Source organism: Mycteria americana, chromosome 6 (assembly GCF_035582795.1).
Source record: "Mycteria americana isolate JAX WOST 10 ecotype Jacksonville Zoo and Gardens chromosome 6, USCA_MyAme_1.0, whole genome shotgun sequence".
Classification (NCBI taxonomy): Eukaryota; Metazoa; Chordata; class Aves; order Ciconiiformes; family Ciconiidae; genus Mycteria; species Mycteria americana.
This window is the reverse complement of record NC_134370.1, coordinates 23,494,406-23,517,813: the sequence shown is the minus strand read 5'-3', so window position 1 is coordinate 23,517,813 and position 23,408 is coordinate 23,494,406. Positions and strand designations below refer to the sequence as shown.

Below are 23,408 nucleotides of genomic sequence, written 5' to 3'. Positions count from 1 at the left end.
GTAAGGGTTTGCCTGTGTGCTGGTATTCTAAGTAATATTGAAACACCTTCATTTTGAGAGAACCAAGTGTCGAGCATTGTGCCAATTTAACCTTACCTGTTACAATACAGGTAGATTTTAAGCACTCTTCAGACAAGCTGTAAATATTCTTCAGGCAAAGACTAACAGACTTTAAGACAAAAGAAAAATAAGAAATAAGAAAAACAGAGATTTTCAGTAGAAGACTCCTGAGTTGAAGGTAACAGAGATTTGTGTGCAGGAGCAATACACTAGGAGACCTCCAGAAGAAGCGGGTAACACACTGACATTCCTTGCTGAGGTATTACAGATAAGCCATACACAGCATCTCACCAACGAGGAAAACATTTTAAAACGCAACCCCATTCAGCTCTGCTTTTCAGTAAAGGAATCATAAGTCCCTACTTTAGGGACAGCCTGGGTTTTTATCTTTCTAGTCCTACTAGCCCTGCAGAGTCTGCAGCACATTTGCACAGCAGGAGAACTTTCTGGTGCTGATCCCAGAGACCTCTGCCACCCTGCTGATGTGGCTGTGCTTGCAGAATCTTCCCCTAAAGGACATATGCCTGCTGGGCCTTTGCTACTGAGGAGGCTTAAGGAAAGCAGCCTGACTTAGGCTTCAAATGCACAACCTTTCCCATCCCATGGCAACCTTTCCTAGCTTTCCATCTCCATGCCTGTCAGCCAAGCAGGCTCTGTTTCGTGTATTCATCCAAAACACCAGCCAAACTCTCTCCTGAGATCTGTCAGTCAGAGTGAGTGAGGGCAGGAAAACCTGTGTACTTGAACTGTTTAACTTAATGTGGCTTGTTTGACAGAAACAGGCAAGGGGACATGAACACAAACCACCAAGACAGCAGACTGAGGGAGGTGGTGATCTTCAGCAGAGAAGAAGAAACAAGCGCCTTAAAACAATTAGTTCTTCCACCAATACTCTGCAGGGCTGGCAAATGGTTTTCTTGACAGGAAGCAATTCTGATCTAAACCTGAACCAATATGAGAACATTTTCAGAGAGGCTTTTCAGAGGCCAGTTCAAAAGTGGTAAATTACAGGGACCTGGATTTGCATCCACAAAAGAAAGGAATATCCCCTGCATAGTTTCTGGGAGATCTGGACATTCCAGGGGTAGAAGACAACAAGTTGGGCTTAGTGGTTTTAAGCATGTTTTTTCCCCCTCCACAGACTTAGTCAATCAACCCCATTCAGAGGTGCACTGATTGCAGGCAGAGCTTCCAAACATCTAGAAACCCTCACCCCCATTACTGCGAACAACAGCAGCTTTGTTCCTTAGGAGTCTAACCGGCCTTACTGCTTATCTCCACCTGAAGGCAGAATAATCCTGGTTTTGGTAGCAAAACTATCCCTGCAGCGGCCAAACAAAACTTCACAGAGAAGAGTTTATGATTTCAGGCAGAGAACCGACAAAGTCTTCTGGACTCCATAATCAGCGAAAATGTGTTCTATAACATTGTTTAATCTAAAAGAGGAGAAAACAAGCCGAGGACAGATATAGTCTATAAGCAAAAGTGTTTCAGTAAGAAAGCTTTTCCCCTGAGGCAGCACACTTAAAACTGCAGAAACACTAGAAGTCCTTATGGAGGTACTTAAACTATAAGCTAGATTCTCTGCTTATCATGGGAATCATAAAATATATCAGTGGGATGAAGCCAGGCCAAATAGGCAGAACAGTAAGAACACCAAATTTGCAATTGCTCAACTTTGGTACTTAGCTTGATATTTGCAATCGGACTCACTGAATATTAATGGCATGGTGAAAAAGTTAAACATCTGCATATTTATCAGAATTAGCTCTGTATTTTTAGCAATAAAGCAAGTGGATTAGAATAATGATTTTTCAATTATCTTTTCAGTACACATATTTCTAGATGTTCACTTTCTTTTGTTCTCAAGCTGTTGAGGTAGAAGCTCAGCTCTTGTTTTTCAGTTTCCCGGTTGTCAGTAAAATCACATCTTACATAGTGTTCTTTTCCACCAGTGTCTGTAAGTCAGAGTGTCCCTACCTCCCTGGATCTCAGGAGGGAGAAGCAGGACATGGTAGAAAATTTAGTCTCTTCCAAATGCTAATTCACTTGCTCAGGTTCAGGGAGTCCTCAAAGCACTGAGGAAACAGCTCTTGATCTTGTACACTGGCAATCAAAGAAAGGTTTAGAGCAATTTTATCAGCCAGCCAACATCAGAACTAGAGCATGGTCTCCTTGTGGTGAGAGCAGAAAAGCTATAACCAGCCCTAACTGAAACTCAGCTGAGGCACTGCTATGTATGAGAGAGACAGATAAGCTTAGGCCTCTTGGATGGGGGCTCTGAGCAACCTGGTCTAGTTGAAGATGTCCCTGCTCATTGCAGGGGGGGTGGACCAGATCACCTTTAGAGGTGCCTTCCAACCCAAACCATCCTACGATTCTGTGATTCTATGAATATACATACAAAGATCTTCTGGGGCACCAGGGACAAATCCAGCCATGGATTCATAAAGCTCTTCATCGGAGCCAGGATTCAAGGAACATTTCATTAACAGGTCAGTGGACAGATGAGCCATGGACTCATAAACCGACTCATCCTCCTCGCCTTGCATCAGCTCTTCCTTAATGTGACTCTTCAGCATATCTGCAGTTTCCTGGAGAGGAAGGAGGGCAAGAAAAAACTTGTTCAAGTCTCATTTAAATAAAGAATCTGGAGAATCAAAGCAAACAAAAGATATCTCACTCTCCTATCACTGATGGAAAAACACCTTCTAAAAGCAGCCCATTCGCAAAGACTAAGGCTTCTCAGAGGAATTTAATCCCCGCTACAGCTGTCTGGGCCCAGCCTTCAAGATCTATATTGTAATAATAGGTAATGAAGGTGAAACAAGTTGGTGCTGACACATTCTGAATAGCGCTTACAGCCCCTCACCCTCTCAATTTCATGTCCTACCCGATGTCTGCAAACTCCTAGAACATAAGCAAAGCTCATTCTAAAAATACAAATACTTGTCAAAGGCTATTCTGGGGTAAGCGTAGCTGACCATAAGGGGGAAAGCTTGCCACATGCAGAGCACTTAGAAGAAAGCAAAGTTTTAGCTTTGGTGTAGATTCAGTTTCAGTTTCTTGGCATTAGCAGCAGCACACAACTCCCAGGGTGGGAGCACACAGACCCTTTTCTGTGAAATTAACAGGAAACCTCACAGCAGGCAGCTGTTCATGTAATACAGGCAAGTTTCGATTCACAGGACAGCAGAACCCTTTCTCGCATATTTGCAACATGGAGTGCGGGGGGAGGGCAGCGCAGATCTTCACCAAACCACGCAAGGGAGCAAAATGTAAAGCTTCGTCCCAGCCTCCTCCGCAAGTTCCAACTATGTCACAAGCACAGCCATCTTAACCGGTTGCAGTACTACAAGATATTCTTCCATCCACAACTGCCACCTCATGGGCCTTCAATCCACAGGGCACGAGTGTCAAAACTGTCTGCGCATGCTTCCCTCCACAGTCAAAATGGGTCAGACAGGTAGCTCATACAATGCTTTAGGGAGGTGCAGAGGAACTTTTGCCAGAGAGAAAATTAGGTGAGTAAAGGGGTTTACTAGGATTTCCAGATATCCATACTAGTAGTGCTTCTAGTCACTACCTTGCAGTGGACACACTGGTGCAGGTTTGTGTGCTCTGGTACTAAGCTGCACAGATAGCTTGATGGTCAGTAAGCAGAACCTACTCTTAACACAGCTCTGTCACTGTGCTGGTGGAAAGGAGGACATGGGAGGAGCACAGTGCTGCAATAAAAGGTTGAAAGGACTTCCTAAGCATCTCCCACTTAGCCCAATGCAAAGATTTTAATCACACAGTTTACAGTTTCTGCAGCCCTCCTGATCTCAGAACAGGGAATGACCTTTATTTAGCTCCAATGTATAACCCTAAATTCATGCCTACGTCAAGAAGCAAGCCCTAAGTCTAAGAACCACCCGTGCCTCCTAAATAGGCTTAAACACTACTGTAACTGGCTGGCAAAACCACACTAAGGCTGGCAGATCTATCACCCACCATTCAGACAACTGTTAGGGACAATTACGCACAACATTTCAACTGAAAGCAAAGGCAAATAAATTCTGCTCAAGAATTCATGTGATCTGAGTCAAGGAACTGCTTGTTATTTTGAAGCATACAGGCTGGAAACAACTCAAATGGAAAAGAAAGGATAAACCCCAGGCACACTGAAGGACACCACAGAAACAATTGCCTGGTGCAGCTTAAGTCAGGTCCATGTCATAATCTGGAAAAGTCAGAGTGCTGTTTTCAGGGAATTCTGTTTTCAAAGAGAACTGAATTGTGAATTGGGCTCCCAGAGAGAACAAGTAGGGAACGCACAGCTATCCTAATGCAGGAAGAAATGGATTTCAAGTGGAGCAGGCAGACTACACATATCAGCTGTGAATGAGCTAATAAGCAATCCAGACTGTACTATGACTAATCAGAGAGCACCTCAGATTGTACCTTCCCAAACATATTCTGTTCCCATATTACTCCCTCAAGTAAGTGAGATGAAGTAGTGTGAAGTAGAGTGAAGACTAGTTTTCCCAAGATCAGAGGTCAGAAGAGTACACCAGACACCAACCACATCCCTGTAGAAACTTCATTAGATGGATGGATGATAAGGAAACCCAGCATCGCAGTCTCTGCTTCCATCTTATTTGCTCTGTGCAAAAGCCCCAAGAACTTCCCCAGCTCCAGAGATGCACCCAACCCTCCAGCCTGGAAACTTTCCATGTAGCTGGATGTCTGTCTTCTACACCCTACCACACCACATTGCACCCTTTATTACCCCATTACTCCTACTCCCACAGCACTAAGTGCCAAGCTTGGTGGCACTGCCCACGCCCACTGTGGGACAATGCAGAAGGACTGCTGCTTCCTCTTACCACATATTCATCAATGAATTGGCGGAGGTCCTTAAAGCCATGCTTTTCTGCTATGGTGTTTGGATAGTGGCCATATTTGTTGGCTACACTGTAGGCCTGCAGTGCTCCAGGGCATGTAAGCAGCAAGGCGGTGAGGTTCTTCAGCCCATATCTTGCCGAAAAGTGAAGCAGTGTTGGCAACTCCTCATCCCTCTGATCTGTGAGAACAGAAGCCTGTTAGAATCTAAGTTTCTCTCTAGCAGCAACAGAGCCAGTAGGTGAGAAACAAAATTCCTAGCAAACACACAGCAGGTGTGAAAGCCCTGAAAAGTATATATACAGTTTCAAAATGGAGCTAACTCTGCACAAATTAACTGAGGTATCTAGCGCATCTCCAGGCTTAAGTCCTATGACCTTTAGTGGGGAATCCGGCACTGTAATAGCTTAATGTATGTAGGATCACAGGTTTGCAAGGACCTCTTACATCATCATTCCAGTAGAATCCAGCTGCTGTAAGGCAACCATGTCATGGTGCCACACAAATTCAACTGCTGAATGCCCACTATGCACCTTAGAGTAGAGTCATGGGGTTGGGGGAAAAGGACTGGGCTGGGGAGAAATGCCACATGGGACTGGGAGAAGAACAAGGGAGAAAGTATGGGAGACATTTTGGGGAGCATCATCTTTCCACTTTGGTTGTGTTTGAAGCTGTCTATATAGCTGCATCTGTCTCAGTGCAAGGAAGTGAGACTGATGCATGTAATAAAAAAAGGGTCACCTGACCCAAATGGCAATCCCCCTTCTATAGGCATCATCAGAAATTTAACTTCCTGGCTGAGATCCAAGATTTTTGAGACAGCCTGTGCAGGTACCACACACTGCAGTGTTAAGTCTCTCCAAGGTAAAACAACTGATACAGATGAAGTTTAAAAAGAAAACAAAAATCTTTCAACTTACTTGTTGTCATATCTTCTTCTTCCAGCTGGTTGATTCCAAACAGGTGTAAGCCACTGGCAGGAATGTTCTTCTTGAGTGACTCAGTCAACAGTTTGTCCAGTGCTTCTATGCTGTATGGCACAATTTTAAAGGCCTAGAGATAAATGGAAAGTGATTTTGTTTGGGGGAGTCTGGAGATTCAGTTAAGGTGAGATTTATAAGGTATTCCTTTATTTAGCACATATCAGAAACCAGTACGCATAAACACCGAAGGCAGCAATGTTCAGGTCAAGCAAAGAACATTAATAGCTTCCTGGTCCAGAAACAGAGTATCATTAATCTGAGCAGAGGAGAAAAGTACACTCTGCAACAAGACAGAGTACAATGAGAAAGTCACTCATGCAACTGGAAGCACAGAAAACTGTTACTTCCTACTTCCTTGATAGGTATAATCTTACTTCTGAAACTGTTCCAATGAAGTGTCACTCCTGCTCTAAGCATGAACTAGTACATTTTTAATTGCTCAGGTGTACACTCTGGGTTTGGCTTTTGGACTGGTTCTTAGCCAAAAACTGGGAAGCATGCCTATTCTCCAAGTCGAGGCACAGCCCAGTACCAACTGCTCCACAACCTGAACTAAAAAGAAGGGGAAAGACACTCTCCCCTGCCCCAGGTATGCAGGTGACTAACAACACTACGTGGCAGGGTTCCACTACATGGCTGATCAGGGACATGCAGGCAGGCAGCAAAGACAACACATCTGGAGAACTTCCTTGTGCAAGCTTTACCCCTCTAATAGGGTTCAGGTACCCCAACTGTGCAAAATATGATATGAGAACTGAGGAGTGACTTTAAAGAAATAAGTGCTAAGAACAAACAAATTATTTTATGTTACTCTATTTCATTCAGCTAGTATGAATCTTTGCTACCTTTTCACATCTTTTCCAAGAACCCTTAGGTACAAATTTCCAAACAATCTATTTCTGTATGGTACTTTGTTATATCAAGTTCTGTCATTCCAATCTTTTCAAGTCATCAAGGTCTAAATGTGAGTGTTGATTGCCTGCATTTTTTTTTTGTTAGTTGGACAGCCTGAGTCACCTTAGCCAGCTATTTGCTCCAGAGACAGAAAAAGCACCCATGCTTTCGCTAAAAGGGGATGTTAAGGTTATGTGAAAATCCCTAAATAACCTTGTATTTCTTCATTTCAGAAAAGCTACTTCATGGCAAGCACTTTTGCTTATGTCCACTTGTCTAGCCTCTGAAAGACCTGGTTTCCAAAGCAGCTGTTTGGTAGAGTCATTACCTGGCACATGAACTGTACTGGGTTGGCTGCATTAGCCAACAGACTGCTGATTTCCTCCATGTCGGTATGATAGGTGATGCTTGTTTCTCCCACCATCAAGTCCCCTGAATATATCTGCAGAGGCACTGTCCCAGAGGTTAAATCTTTGAAAAGAAAGAGAATAAACCACCGCTAAGAACAAACAATGGGAATGAGTCTGCATCAAATACCCTGAGGATAGGAGGAGTTTGGAGATACTGCCAGCTGGATACCAAAACAGTTTCTATTGTATTGAATTCATGAAGAGTCATGAGAAAAAGGAGATTATGTTGGTCTGAACAGTAGGTAGGAAAGTACTTTGGAACTACCTTCTTCATAGCTGTGTTAATGCACATCACCTGTGACCTGCTAGGTCCTCTGCTAACAGTAGTCTGGACCACTAATGTTAACAGTACACCACCTCAAACTAGAAAGCCTTACATCTCTCCACCCCGGCTTTCTCTGCAGCTCTCTAAACCGTGCCATAAAATATGAGAGCTGGGAAAGAAGGGGAGAGAAACCAGAAAAATCACTAGAGATTTTGCAACCCCTGTCAGCCTCCCCTGTCAGCCTCACTAGTCTCTGAACAAAATCAACTTAAAAGAATTCCAGCTTTGCAACTTTAACCATGCACAGGATTTACCTCCCACCTGCACCTTGGGAGCTTCTTGATGTTTTGTCCAGTGTGCATTCATAGGTCTGAACTTTCTCTTTGAAACACAAATATTTTGAATGCCACTGAAATTAATCTTTCCCTGCATATATGCTTGGCTGTTAACAACTCAGGAAATGATGAAATAGTTACAGTCATGCACGAAAGGAATTAAAAATATATTTCCCTTACTGTTAGAAACTGCAGAGCTTACATAGTTGTACACTCCATCAATGTGAAGGTCATGTTTATAATTCAAAGTGCAAGTTAGTTTCCAGGTCCATGTTTAAATGATAAGTCTTGATTTAAGACAGATTAAGTTGAACATTTTTATGTGGGTGAGGTCACCTTCTTTAAATCAATCCACCTCACTGACTTAACGGGAGTTGCTGTAATGACTATTAGTCTCTATTCTCAGAGTGCCACAATGAATCTTCAAGAGGACAGACCAAAGTAGATTAAATAAAATCATGCTGGGAAACTACTATCAATCTGTAAGGCTCTGAAATCTTGCCCCTAAAGTTTAGTGAACATAAAGTTTAGACAACCTACAGTTTTGTAAATGTAAATATCTAGAGTGACAGAACATATCTAAATTAAAAGGCAAGCCAGGATAAATAGTTTCAGATCACAGAGAGATCATCACACATTAAGCACATGCTGTTATAATCATGCAATTATTTACTAGAACTTACCTTCTCTTGGTGCCCTGCCAATGCTAATGTGGTGGTTATAACACACCGTTAAGTTCAAAGTGATTTACAAGATGCAATCTGCTCTCAGAACTCCCAGTAAGGTGTTTCCACACTGCAACCCTGCCACTGCTGAGACGAAAACAGAGCCCCCAAGAAGCAGTCTATCTCAGTTCGTCATCACAAAAGTATCACAGACAAGAATGCAAGTTCAAGATTTCCTGGCCTCAAGTCTTCCTTCGTTGCAACCTTTACCCTTATCCCTCTGGCACTTTTCAGGACAGGCAGGCTGAGATAGAAAGGGAGCAATGGGGGGAGGATGGGGGGAAAATCTCAGCCCAGCTTACTTGGAGCCTCCACAGAGATTGTGTACTCATTCTCCATCTTAGCCAGCACACGCACAGATGACGCGTTCTCTGGAGAGAATTCAACTTCAGTTTTCACTTCACCATCTAGTTTACATTTCATGATAATATAAACTGTTGTCGGCACCTAAGAGAAAAGGCATTACAACATCCAAGTTCACAACATAAGAACACTTACTTTGTTAAATCCCTTTTCTAGGGATTTTGTTGTCATTGCAACTAACGCATAAATTATCATCTGTCATTTTCACAGTCCTGAATAGTTTTCAGGAGCATCTTCCACTCACGGAGTAACTGGGCAGGTGGCTTCTGTTACAGCTTGCACCAGCATAGATACATGCATTAGGCTGATAAAACTCCAGATTTATCAGCTAGATCTATAAACTGATTAAAGCTAGATTTATAAAATTATTTAGTTTCAACACTATCAGTCTCTTCCCTCAAGCAGCACAGCCCCATTCTAAACAGAAACAAAGGAAGAAACTTAGACTTTTTCCATCTGAGGGGATGCTATACTAAGAAATGCTGTTTTTCAGACAGGAAGCCATGATCCAAGCTCTTTGGAGTCACTTGCAGGACATGCACCAGAATTGTCATATTAGACTGCATCCAGGCTGTGGAGTTAATTGGTTCATTACAATCACCTTACTCCACTTGCCACCCCTAAATCTCACCAGAATGAAAGATGGGAAATCAAGACTGTGAACCTGCCTCACAGCACACAAGACAAGCAGCTATATTAATGAGACTATCTGTCAATAAGTGACATTGCAGTCTAGACAACACTGGGCACCGTATGTTACCAAGCTATTTCCGGGCCTAGGGAACCAAGCTCATGAAACAGACACACTGAGGACAGGGGGCTGAGAGGGAAGGTGACAGAAAAGGAATTAGGGACTAATTCCCAGGCCTGTAAAGCTGTCCATTACAGAGTAGCATAATGGGTTGCACCAGCCCACAGTAAGACCGTAGCCCAAGGAGTGGACATACAGTACCCCACACCGTATGCGGTCAGGCTGCACCACCGGATGGTCCCCAGTGCTCTTGGATGATCCATGTTCTTCACTCATGGCAAGTCTGTGGGAGTAAACTGGGTTCTTCTCGTCTTCTGTTTCTGTATCAGTCACAGAGTCACAGCCTGAGTCTAAAATAAAGCATACAGAGTCCTGTTACATCACTCCCTTTTGCTGAAAATGCATATCATACACATCCATCCTGAGAAACAGCCAGGGACGTGGTGGGGTGGAACTTGCTATTCTTCTCAAAGTAATGCTCAGAAAAGGGGATCTAGTTGAAGAAAGGGAAACTACAGAGCTTCCTCTTTTCCCTTAAGAGGATTGCTGGGAAACATTCACAGACACAAAAGTGCTGGAGTAACACTGAACATGCTTACAAAACAAACAACAATGCCACTCTTTCCTGAGATGGATAGTCCCATCTCATGTTAGGTAGGAAAATTAGTATGTCAATGTCTAATGTAAGAATGATCAGCAGCTGGGCTCATCTGACTCCAGCTGCGCTCCGAGTACATTGTAGGATGGGCAGCAGCCTTTAGTCTTCCTCTCCTAAAGTAAATGAAGAAAACCAACTTTTCTTTCATTTCAGTAGTATCTTCAGTTTTCTGGATCCTGCTTATGTTGCTCACCCCAACTCCCAAGTTCATTATTGTGTTGACAAAATACAATATGAGGCAGTAGTCTGAAGGGATCCTGTTCCTCGAGAAAGAACTACAAGCTCCTGTATCTATAGAAGAGTGAAACTGAAATGTACCAGAGCCTTTGCGTTGAAGAGTAACAGTACTCTACCCAAACAGATCCAAGAGTAGAAGGAAACACATGTAACTCTATAATCTGTGTGTACAAAACAATGTTCTCATTCCTGTTTCCCAGTAACAGCATGGATATTGATGGAAGAGCAAACAAAGTTAATTGATATCACTGACTGCAAAAAAACCTAGCAAGAATTAAAATAGATTACAGGTCTCCTACCCCTGACAAGAAATACTTTTCCCAACTAGAGAAAGGAAACAACAGACGATTTTGTATCTACTTAGTAGAGAGCGCTTTCTTATCTAGTTTCTACCTCTTGATTCACATGATTAACACCTTTTTGGCATATGCAGAGCAAGACACCATGCCTTCTGGGGAAGAGGAGAAGGGGCAACTGTTACTAGAATAGTGTCTCTGTAATATCTGTTGGTTATTTCCAATACGACTAAATCAGAAAGCTCACCGCAGATAAGAGAGCGCCAACGGTGACCAAATTACAGCAAAGCATTAATGTTCCTGGAACATATGCAGAAGCTGACACTTACCAGTATCCTGACACTAAAGGCATCATCCCCACCCCAATATGGAACCATTAGTGTGGTAATTTGTACCTCACTTGCCCAACATATGGTCTATTTCAGAGGAAAATGAAACCTAAAGCTGTGGATCTCAGATACACCATCTACAGTAAGCAAGGATAAGAGGGGAGCAAGGAACGAACAAGCTCCCCAGTCTCTCTGCTTTACTGATGTTATTTGATAATAGAAACAAATTGGCAGATAAAGAATAACTTGAGCTTTTAAGAAGTTCTGGCATTGCCTGATCCTGTCTTGCACTTCTGCATTCTTGTAACAGAGTTGACTGCCCGGAGGTCATATGTAAGAACAGAGCTGTTGGGTAATATGGGAAGAAGCAAGCAATGTTAATCAGTAATTGGATTAACAGGTGACGGAACAGGCACTCGGAGTTTCGGGTATGAGTAATTCATCCGTTTTTTCATTCAGAAAATTCTGAAATTGCAAATTACCAACTTCCCACATAAGCAGTGAAGTGATGCTATGGTCATCTTGCAAGTTCCAGTCACGTGCTACTGACTTGTGAACATGTAAGCATTGGAAGAGGAAACCATCCCATTACATTTGATAATATACATGCTCTATAGGGTTGTGTTGTTAGCTCAAGCTTCCCACTCACTAAGATACTTGAGTAATGACAATCCATTTGCATATACAAATTCAGCAATTATATCACTATAATGATACCCAGGCTAGAGAGGCCTTCACTGAGGAGATCAACAGGTTCATTAGCAAGTTAAGTGAATACCTGAATTGAGCTTCTCCATGAGCAGCTGCTGCAGGTCAACAGCTTGTGGGTATAAACGGCTCTGCCTTGACTGGAAGGCCCTTCTGTTCCCCTTTAAATGAAGACTAACTTGGGCCACGCTTGACAGTCTGTGAAATACTTGTGAGAATAGCAGCAAGGGGAGGAGATGCGGTCCAAGAAACCCAACCACATTTCCCCTTGACGAACGTGCCCCCCTTCAGGAAGCGTCAGTAGCTGAGCTACAGAGAGCAGCCCCATGCCGGCCCCTTCTTGCCTGCCCTCCTGGACTCCCTGCACAGCTGCGCTGCAGAAACTCACCCCTGGAAAAAGCCCAGGGAAAACACAGGCATAGCCACATACTTCACAAGCCATTTAGCAGCTTTAAAAACTAATACGAAGCAGCCGGTTATTTTAACCTGTTGCTGTACAGCGCATGCAGCTCGCTCTGTCATCCACTTCCTCCTGGCTATGCTGGCGGGCTATCGGCATGGAGCCGACAGCTGTGGTTTCGCAGAAGTGTGCCCTTACACCACAGGACACGTGAATGCTCGGAAGGAGTCAGCAGCCTGTCCAGACCACTCTGTCATCCAGATATTAATGCAAATGGCACGACTGGGCAAAAGCTTGTCCCTATAGGTTCTGCATGTGCGTACTACCCCCTCACTGGCATCTGTGAACACTTCCCACTCCATCCGTCAACCAGCTCACCAGCCGAGACCACTAGCTTTCACGAGGCCTCAGACTTTCACCTCAGTACACCCAGAGCAAGAGGGAACACTCTCAAAGAGAGCTCCTGCTATTACCTGAAGCTTGCAACTGGCCAGCCTCCTTTTCCAAGTGCAAACAAGGACATTAAGTCTCCCAGAGCAACTCCAGCTGCATTTGCGAGAAGCAGGCAGAGTACTGACAAAATAGTCAGGGAAAGCAGGAAAGTTATCTTTCATCATGCTAACCTCAGAGCCCCTGCTTTACCAAGGAGATACAGACTCAGCAGTGAAACATCTTCTGATAACCCCTCAAAACTAGCTTATACTGTAGCAACATTTCCCCTTTCAACAGAATGGAGAGAAGCATGCAGAAAAGCAGCAGGTGAGAAGAAAAAACACAGGAAAACATAAGACTTTTTAACTGTCCATAAAGAACAAATGGGGCATCTCCCCCTTCTCTCCAAACCCCTCACCCCAAGCAGCTCATCTACAAGCATAGCACCTAAAACCAGATTTTCAGTTCTACAAAGAAAGCGGTCACGTTTCATTTGTCCTGTAAAGTTGGAAGTTACAATAAACTAGTTCTCATCCTCCATCAAGGAAACGAGCTCTATTTTACCATGCCAAGTTTTGCTTGAGCCAGTGAGCGTGCACACACTTGTGCATCTCTTAGGGAAGCTGTATCCTTACAAAGAACACAACTAGGTTATTAAGAGACCTGTTGACAGGACCAGTGTTTCAGCAAATTGTGAGAAGCCAGAAGGTACAGTTTTTACCTTTGTAACCTACTGAGACAATATATATCCTTAATACTCAAAAACATACTTTACAGTTCCTCTATAAAGCACGTCTCATCCAAACTTCAAGGAACGGGTTTCCTTTGTTATGTTTTAGAACTACGGACATGTAACCAAAAGGAGAAAAAATTCTTTGCAGCAGAGTGCAAAAGGCTTCCATGATCTTCATGAAAATTTAACCCAAGTGAATGAATCTGTTCACTTTTCTTGGTTCAGTGTTCCCAAATGCTGCTTCCAAGTTATTTTTTAATTTCATCTTTGAAACGAAAAGGATTTGGAGAAAGCTGAGTCACCAGAAGTTGTTTACAATGCCAAGGGCAACTCCATGTCACTCCTCTAAATACTGGAAGGTAGGGATGAGAAAGTGGCCAATAAATACCATACTTGGTTTGCAGGAACAGGAAACGCAGCGCACAGTTCTGAGAACAGTGAGGTCAAGAAAGGAAAGTCCGAAAAGCCACAAGAGTGAAGAGGACATAGAGGAGAAAGCAAGAAGAAAAAATACGAAAAACTACCAGACACTAGAAAAGAGTGGTAAAATAAAAACCTCAAGCAGATGGGGAGCTGGCAGAGAACACGAAAGTAACCCACAGGATCAAAGGTACCTTCTGTGGGAATATTCCAGTTTAGGGACAAATGTCACTAGTAACTTCCAGCTGGCTGCTTGGGCTGGGCTCAGTTTTTAATTATTCCTGGGACTCATTATTAATGTCAGATGAAAAATGGGATGGAGGAGGCAAAGTCAGCTGTGAAGCAACTGTGATCAGACCGATGCATATAACCATCACACCTCACATGACATTTCCTGACGTGCAGAAGCACTGGCAGGAATCCCAGATGTGAAGTCCTTCCTGCATTAGCAATGGATAGAAATGGGAACTGGATTAACACGCCACTGGAATTCTTGTCAGGGATACAGTGCCACATAGGTAACAGCTGGGAAACTGCCTACCACACATCATCTGCCCCAGCAATGCTCCTCAGCCTCCTCTGCCTTGACTGCAGATGACTACTGGATAAGCTCTTACAGTTCAGTTTGGGATCACTGGTCTGCAGCCCCCTCTTCCTCAGTAGCTCAGGAAAGTACACTCTTGGTCTGTAATGCTACAGGTTGCATGAAGGCACCATCCACAAAGATCTAAGCACAAGGAAGTTTCACAGAAGCTCAGCAATTTCCCCAGGATGACAACATCCAGTAATTCTATCATAGATTAAAGAGGAAATTTCAATTTGTGACCTCCTGCAAAACTCTTTCAAACTTACAGCTCTTGTTCATTCACTAGCAGTCCTGAGCTGAGAGTAAGACCTTTAATGTAAAGAATTGGATGCACCTGAGATAACAGCGACTCTTAGAGCTGCAACTTGCAAGACCTCAGGGAAGGCACACAGTCTGACTCCAGCACAGGCTTTCCTCCAATTCCAGTAACAGACAGACGTTCCCCAAGCACAGACTCCTCAAAATATTGTTGTGAGATTGTGCCAAATTCTGCTCTCAGAAACCTCATCAGATGACCTGGCACAGTCCTGGAGAAGAAATGTCTTCTTCCATTACCTAATAAAGCACACGAGTGCCAATACTGCCCCTACAGCGCTGTTACATGTCCAGAAAAGACTTTGTTTCAGCTCAAACGCACACCTCACCGCAGAGAGTTATCCTGGCTTAGTGAGTCTGCTGAGCTGCAAAAAAACCAATCTGTGCATTCATCTGGGGGCAGATGTTCACTACAGAAAGAGCTATAGCAGTTTATAATACAACTGCACCCACCACAGCCCTTTTTCCCCTTCCTGTTTCCCCTTCTTGTCTTTATTATCACCAGAGGCTATGGCCCACGCAGCAGAACTAGTGGAAAAGAGCACGTGTTCAGCTGCGTCAGCGAGATGCAGGACCAGGATCTCTGCTTCAGCAGCTGACAACGGGGGCGTAAGCTAAGCTGCCAGTCCCTGAACTTCAGGATGAGGAGGAACGTTAGTATATTTCAATCATACCTACTGCAAAGACAGTAGCTGCCAGCTCAGGGGTGAAATGCAGAGTCCCCCTTATAACACAGAGATAACATAGTTTATCTGACCATTATCTACAAATGCTAAGTGTATTTAGCTTGTAGTTCTTTCACTAAGGTTCAAGCAAACATGTACCACACTATGCCTGCCTCAAGCTAAAAGCATGCCTGGCTATTATGGTTCAGAAACTGCAAGCCAATTCATTATAATTCTTTGAGCTCTCAGCTGGCCTGAGGGTCTCACATGGCTAGTGGTCAATTTGTGACAGGATTAAGTGTATAAACCTAAAGAACTAGCTGGGGTGCGTGGGAACAGGACAGAGATGGGAAAGAGCTTCTGACAAAGATGCAGCGTTCTGGCCACCCAGACAACAGACACTGTGTACGTGACCAAAATCTCAAGAAAGAGAGGCTGCAATAGTTCAGTTCAAACACCTGCGCCAGGAGGAGACAACACATACTAAAAAAGCATATGCACGGCTGATGATTTTTGAGGGTGCCAAGAATCACATTATATCTGTCGCTGATTCAAGTCTTCCTGAGCAACCACATACAAGAAATATGAACATCCAACTTCCTGATTAATTATCTCTCCTCTTGCAGTATCTCCTTGCTTCAATTTAAGCACAATGCATAACACTTGCATGACAGAAAAGACTGCCCACATAAAAGCCCACAAAGCTGGAATTCCACCTAAGAGAGCTGAGTAGCTGCTTTGGAAACATGCCACCAGGAGATCACTGTTCGACTGAAGATGTGGTTCTACAAGTGGCTTCAGCAGATCTAAGGCCACATTACTACTGAAAGGGCAGTCCTGCCCTCCCTCTCCTTCAAATATTCTCTCTTGGAATACCACCCTTGCAGTTCAATGCCACACCAGATCATCCAGCCAGATGAAAGGTGGAGAAATGAGGCAGATCACTCCCTTTTGCAGCAGTCCATGCTAAGGTCAGCCTATGCCACTGATGAAACTTCCCCCTGGGAAACTCAAGATCCACTGTTATTCTCAAGTCACTTTTGAAAAACGCGTCAAAAGTTTTTGGTGGTAATAACAAACAGCCATGAAAATCCTACAAAATGCAACCCTAGAGACAAAACAACTGTCCAAGTGCACAACAGAGGTCTTTGAAACAACCTGAAGTCTGCCCCACACATCTCTTCAGACCTGTTCTGTAAAGCATCTTTGGTTTGACGACACATTTCTGCAAATATTTTGCAGAAATTACTTCAGCTGTTCCAAACTTGGAAGAAGCCACCAGTGATGGTCACTGGGCTCTTATTTTAAGCAGGTGTTTTAAAGCCTTGCAGTTCACATCGGCAGATACTTAGAATTAGGCTTAGTCACCACCTTAAGGCAACCTGTGGGGAGACTATCAGAACTATAAGCTACAGAGAAATATGATTAGTATTTGCAATGTGCATGAAGTCTATTATAGCCCGATGCTTCCTAACCACACCAGTTTCTGTACTTTACTAGTTCTGGGCTATCATTTCATTGTCTCTGTCTAGAAAGCTAGCACTGCTTGAATCTCATGCTGTCATGAAAGACAAACCATGAAGTATTGCTTTTAATGTGCATAAATGGAGACTTTATGAAGCACCTTGATGACAAACTGCATCCATCCTGCAGCTGGGAAGACTATTTCAATTGCTCAATCCTGTTTGCTACAGATGGATAAGGACATTGGTGCATTTCTCCCACTATCACTTGGGGGGTTAGTTCAGGTTTCTCTGATTGCTTTAACCAGCCCTCTGAAGTCTCTCTGTTTCCAGCATCAGTCATTTATAACCATACTAGCATCTGCAAGGAAGGGCATGCTACCAGTAGGTTCTCTCAACCTTAACTCCTGTGTAAGAGCATCACAGTTTCCTCTCCTTGACAGGCAGTGAGAACCAGCCAGGCTGCAGAGCTCCCATATAATGAAGCAGACTCTCACTGCACCCAGAGGGCTGACCAATACCTCACCCGTTCCTCTTCAAAAAGCAGGGTCAAAGAAGCGTATCTTCTATTTCAACACAATATAACAGAGAAAAATACAGTTTTAAGAATCCACTTAATTCTGCCCCTTCAAAGAGGGAAAAAAAAGGAGCAAGGGAGGGAGGGAGGACTGCAGTACAGCAGATAATCATGCTACCTCATGTCTTCAAGGCCACTCCAATAAGCTGGCAGAAATAAATGTTGGATGTAATTCTCTGAGATAGGACTGCTCAGAACATATTTCTCCACAGAGCACTGAGAGCCAGAAGTAAACACCAAATGATCCCCAGCTTCAGGTTTCTCTGTCCCTGTAGGTCTGTACATCGATTCCTGTCCCCTCCTACCCCCAGCTTGCTTCCTTTACTGTACTTCTGATCCAAACAGACTCTGAAGACACAAGCAGAGATCACAAACTTGGCACAAGCATCCACATCCAATTGGCAGTTTCTAGAACCTCCTAAGGGCCAAAATGGATCTTGCAGAGAATGGCAATTGCATGCATGGGACCCGAAACTCTTCAGGAACGTTGTGAGGACATGGGACCACAGTATGAGGGCTTGACAAGATCAGCTGGTGAGGAAAATACAATGCTAGGATCTCATACAGACAAGTAAAGAGACTCCAGCAGGACTAGAGGAACATTGCAGTAAGTTAGAGCTGCATGAACTGGGGTTCGCTCACAAGCTGGAGCCTCAGAGATACAGTATTAGCTCTCTAGCAATATAACAGGTCCCAAAGCACATTTTCTGTAAGGCCAAAGATTAAGGAGGTAGTTTCATAGAGGCATTGATCTGACATAGCTTCATGATCCTTCTCTAAGAAGATGATCAGGGATGTCAAATTAACTCGCGGAACTCTTTTTGGCTGCTTTATTTCCAGGATGTATTGTTTAAGGGGGTGGCACAACTTTCCCATAAAGTATTTGGCCATGTCATGCCTCTTCCTAACAGGATTACTTTCTGCATCCAATGTTCCTCAATGTCCATGCTTTATGAAATTTAACAAGCAGCACAGGAAGAGCTGCTACAGCATTCAGGTCTTTTTCTGCCTCCACATGCAACAGCAAACTCCACAGGCACCGGAAATCACACTACAGCACTCCCTCTTGTAGGAACATGTTCCCATACAAGACACAATGGACCTGCAGGGAGGGAGGTTGCACTTCCCAGTTTATAGCATGTTCATGCCCAGTTTATAGCAGTTCATGCCCTTCACTGCTGCCTCACCTGCAAGCCTCAGTTAGGCTGACAGAGTAGTCCTGACTGAAGTGCTACCTGCCAGAAACAGACACAGCACAACAGGTACAGTAAATGCTACTGCCAGAGGAATAGTTACCAATGCCACTGTACAGTACAAAGCACCCACATCCCAATGAATTGTTGTAGTAGGCACTTGAGATAAGATCACCACTGTCCTATGCTAAGATCACCACATGTCCTATGTGTGCAGCTCTGTTACTGTCTGGTGGCTTTTGTTGTTTCTAGCGAAAAGTTGCCCTTAAAAGTATTCAGTGTGAGTTAACATATTCTTAAGGGGAAAGGGGAAAGGGTGTTCAAATCTATCCACAAAAGCCAGACTACTCTTCTAGGTTATGGTATTTGCCTTGTCATTCCTCAGGACATCTCAAGTATAAGGGTAACATACCAGGTACCACTGGATTTCACTGTGCTTGTGTCCTGAAATAGTTACATGTTAAAAGCAGAAGGCCATAAGGTCACAAGGCCTAACATGGAGTTTGTCTGAGTAATCAAATGAACAAACTCTGACACCTTTCCACAGAAAGACTATTGGCCAGAGCTACTCCAGGAAAAACCTGCCTTTCAGCAGAAATTTCAAGATGCATAACAAATAGGAATTTACGTATCATCACTGAACAGATCATTTATCATTAACGCCCAAAGTAACAGGAGAGCAGCTCCTGCCAAACTTAAAAATTCACTGTGAATTTAGGGCTCTAGCCCTAAATGGCAGCATTGAGCAAAAGTTAGCAATCAAATAATTACAGAAGTGTCAGGCTGAAGGGAATCTCCTGCGTACTACCACTTCATCCCCCTGGGTTGAGACACACTTGAGAACTTCTTACGCATCTGTCCAACCTGACCTCAAACTCCGAGTAGCCTATTCCAAGGTTACTTTACCTTTACAGCTTGAGTCCAGCACAGGGCCACAAAGATGATTAAGGGACCACAGCATCTTTCATACAAGGAGAGGCTGCAAGAGCTGGAACTCTTCAACCTGAAGAAAAGACGACTCAGGGGGATCTTATCAATGGGAGGGACCTAATGGCATCTTACCTGATGGGAGGAAATGAAAAAGAGGAAGCCAGACTCTTCTCCATAGCGCCCACTGACAGGACAAGAGGCAATGGGCACAAACTGAAACACATGAAATTCCATCTGAACACAAGAAAACACTTTGTTACTCTGAGGGTGGAACAGGTTGCTCAGAGAAGTTGTGAAGTTTCCACCTGCAGAGGCATTCAAAACCTGACTGGACATGGTCTTGGGCAACCTGCTTATCTGACCATGCTCAAGCAGGGAGGTTGGACTAGATGATCTCAAGAGGTCCCTTCCAACCTGAACGATTCTGTGATACGCTCTCAGGTTTCATTTGTGGTTTCACCAGTGCAACAGAAGAAAGCCAGGAAGTTAATTCAATTCCCTGACATGTACAGGAGGGAGAACGATAACAGCTTATGCAGTTTCTGTTATGCCATTTCACAGAATCACAGAATCATATAGGTTGGAAAAGACCTTTAAGATCATCGAGTCCAACCATAAACCTAACACTGCCAAGACCACCACTACACCATGTCTCTAAGCACCTCATCCAAACGTCCTTTAAATACCTCCAGGGATTTTAAATACCAGGGATTAAATACCTCCAGGGACTCAACCACTTCCCTGGGCAGCCTGTTCCAATGCTTGATAACCCTCTCGGTGAAGAAAAATTTCCTAATATCCAGTCTAAACCTCCCCTGGCGCAACTTGAGGCCATTTCCTCTTGTCCTATCAAAGGACAATTGAATATTTCCCTCCCAACAAAAGCTCACTGCCTTGGTCTCTCGATGAGCTCCTGGGCTCATTCCAGCTCTTCCTCATCTATAGGGCTCCAGGAAAACTCTCATCTTCCTTCTAACTGCCCACTGTCCTCCATATTCACCACGTGCTTCCTTACACCCACTTCTGACCCTCCTATTTTGCAAGAAGTTTGCTGGTACTGATCTTTTCTTCTTGTCTATTTCATTGCATGAGAGCTCTGCTCAACCAAGGCTGCACTTGTCCTTTAACAGCATGGTTCACAGCTGCTGTTACATTCAGTTATCACCTGAGCAATCTCAGGCAGATGTCGACTTCCCTGGGTTTTTCCCTGCAAGAGTTTGCTTGGGTACAGAAAGTTCAAAGCCACTGGCTAATTAGTAAATGCTTTGGCAACATCAACTTTTAAAGCAGGAAATTTTAAATTTTTCAAGACAACATAGGTAGGGGCTGAAATAAACTGGAGAAGTTGAAATGTGCATAATACAAAACAGACGTCAACTGAGCTTCGAGAACACAGGAGGAAGAGAAAGGGCACTGACTCCAGCTGTGCAGCACAGACTCCCAGCTGCCCAATGCACACAGCACAGCATGGTGTGGTATCACAAACCAAACAAAAGGGCTTAAGTAGCCGGCTGGTCACTGCACCCTGGCTGGTGACTATACCCTGCCAGACCTGAGCTGGCTTGTACAGTGCCATCCTGAGCATTTCCATGTCCTTAGTACAGTTATTGCATAGCCTGAAAAACTTCCCCACAGATAACAGGAGTGCCTGCAAATGGAAACCTTCGTGCCCTCTGTAGTTTGCCAGGATTGAGAAACTGTATAAGTAAAAACGCCCCATCTACAAGAGACCAAGAGTCAGAGTCAGCACACAGTTAGTTCTCAACAAGGCTAGATGAGTGCTTCCTCATTTCTGAATTTGCACTAAACTAATAAAAATTAAAATAGCTTTCACCATGTGATGTCTGGGGGTGTCATGTTCCCATGATGCCGTAAACAAACCATAGCCTAACAGCTGCACTAAAGGCAACAGCATAGCCTCAGCAGGGCCAGTGTGCAGGCTCTGGAGAGGTATTTGCCCTCACCATGTCCTGTGTCATATGCTCCACCAGCTCAGGATTCAGCTATTAGGAAGCTGAAGCTCAGTCATTTTTGCATCAGGCTTAGTTTTTCAATGTGTGCTGACACTGCTGTTAGATGTACTGGTGAACACGTGTGGAGAGAAAGTACTTCCCAGAGGAAGACACCCAGACAAATCATTTCAAAGATGGTTATAAACTTTCACTGCTACATGCTGTAGGAATTGAGGGCTGCCTTACCCAGGAGAAGTTCACAGTCTGCTGTAGAGAATGGACATAACTGAGACCTTCTAAGAGCTCCTGACTTCAAAGCCTTCATCTAAAATCCTAACAGCGAAGTCCTGGGAGCAGAGCACAAGGTGCGTTTCTCTATGGGAGAGGTCTGCTGTCACAAACACTCTTACTTTAAGTCACTCATGCTGGGGTTGACTGCAACCAAACTATAAGGCAGATGCTAATTTTGTATTACCAACCAAGAAGCAAGTTTTCACAGTTTCACCCAAAAAGGGAACTATGTACACCTGGGGTTGTCTTCTCTTCAGAGGAAGCATCAGAACATTTGCATTTGAGGCCATTCACAAAACTTGGTCTACAGAATCACACGATGGAAGAGGTCACCTAGTCATTTTTTTCCCCATACAGAGGTAGGATCTGATACATTCATCCAAATACTTTTGTCATGAAACCAGCCTCTCTTAAGTAGGTTCTTCCTTCACAAGAGTCAGAGTGACAACGGACGGCTTGCCTTGGCAACTGCTCTGATGTGCACAAAGAAACAGCCTGACATTACCCAACTCTTTGCATGCAGCTGACAGCTCACATCAGGTAGGGCTCCCATACCAGTAACAGAAGTCCAAAAATTCTGAATCTTTGTGTACCAAACTATTTGTAAAATGCTACAGCAGACTTGACAGCAAATTAGTTTGTTTTTATCTCATTTTTTCTCTCAGTCAAATATTTTCTAGACATACTGAAGTCAGTTTGAGATCATGTTCAAGTGAGAAAACAGAAAATAAGCTGATTTTTTTGTTATGTGGAATCAACAACAAAAATCCAAAGCACAATCTCCCCTTCAAAACACCATTTACATAAAGCTAAAGCACAGTTTTTTTCAGCACATGCCAACTTTCAGCAGAGAGGACACCTCTGGAGAAGGACTCTATGTCCAGCTGTGAAAAGTCAGACTGTAGCGCCTTACCCCAAGGAAGTTTTGCCATAGATGTATGGCAGTCAGCCCACCGAACAGCCAGGCACATGACATACTTCCCTGGCTGCTCAAACAGACAGCATAGCGCTACCAGCAAGACTCCCCTCTGCCCCCTCCCAGGGTGGGCTCCGAGAAGTGCTGGGAAGATCTACCACCCAGGTGCCATGGGCACAGCCCCCCAGCTGTACACAGAGAGAGCTAGCTCACCTGTGGAGAACCACTTGTGAAGTGGAGGAAGAGAGCCAGGTCAGCTTAATACAATTACTTGACTGCAACCGACATCAAAGGGAGGGGAGGCTGCTCTTTAGTTGACAAGGCTCTGCATTCAGTGCACCACTGCCAACAGATATGCTTTCCCCAGCACAAAAATTAGATTTTCGGTGCTTCCCTTTGACAAATACAGCTTCTCTCTATAGGGAGAAGCAGCTGATCCAGAGTGGTTTCTAGCTGATCCATTCCCATGCCCGTCCCCTTCCCTTCACCTCAAATTCTCTTTGATTTTTAATGCACCCAAAACAAGGAAGACGGGTGAAAAAGCCTCTCACTAGTAGGGATCCACTTGGCTACATGAAACCTCCCACTACAGCCAGTCCATCTCGTGAAGGACAGAGACACCCACACTTCCTGC

The 23,408-nt window shown here is 44.0% G+C and overlaps 1 protein-coding gene across 1 annotated transcript in view; it reads right to left on the bottom strand.

Moving 5' to 3' along the window:
- The window catches only part of PIK3AP1 (phosphoinositide-3-kinase adaptor protein 1), a 51,907-nt gene that overhangs the window by 16,574 nt on the left and 11,925 nt on the right, over positions 1-23,408 (bottom strand). The window contains exons 3-8 of the mRNA XM_075505031.1: positions 9,875-10,023; positions 8,862-9,006; positions 7,153-7,295; positions 5,868-6,000; positions 4,932-5,128; positions 2,465-2,654 (exon numbers count right to left, since the gene is read on the bottom strand). Of these exons, the coding sequence (XP_075361146.1) occupies positions 2,465-2,654; positions 4,932-5,128; positions 5,868-6,000; positions 7,153-7,295; positions 8,862-9,006; positions 9,875-10,023 (957 nt within the window). The remainder of the gene's footprint in view (positions 1-2,464; positions 2,655-4,931; positions 5,129-5,867; positions 6,001-7,152; positions 7,296-8,861; positions 9,007-9,874; positions 10,024-23,408) is intronic.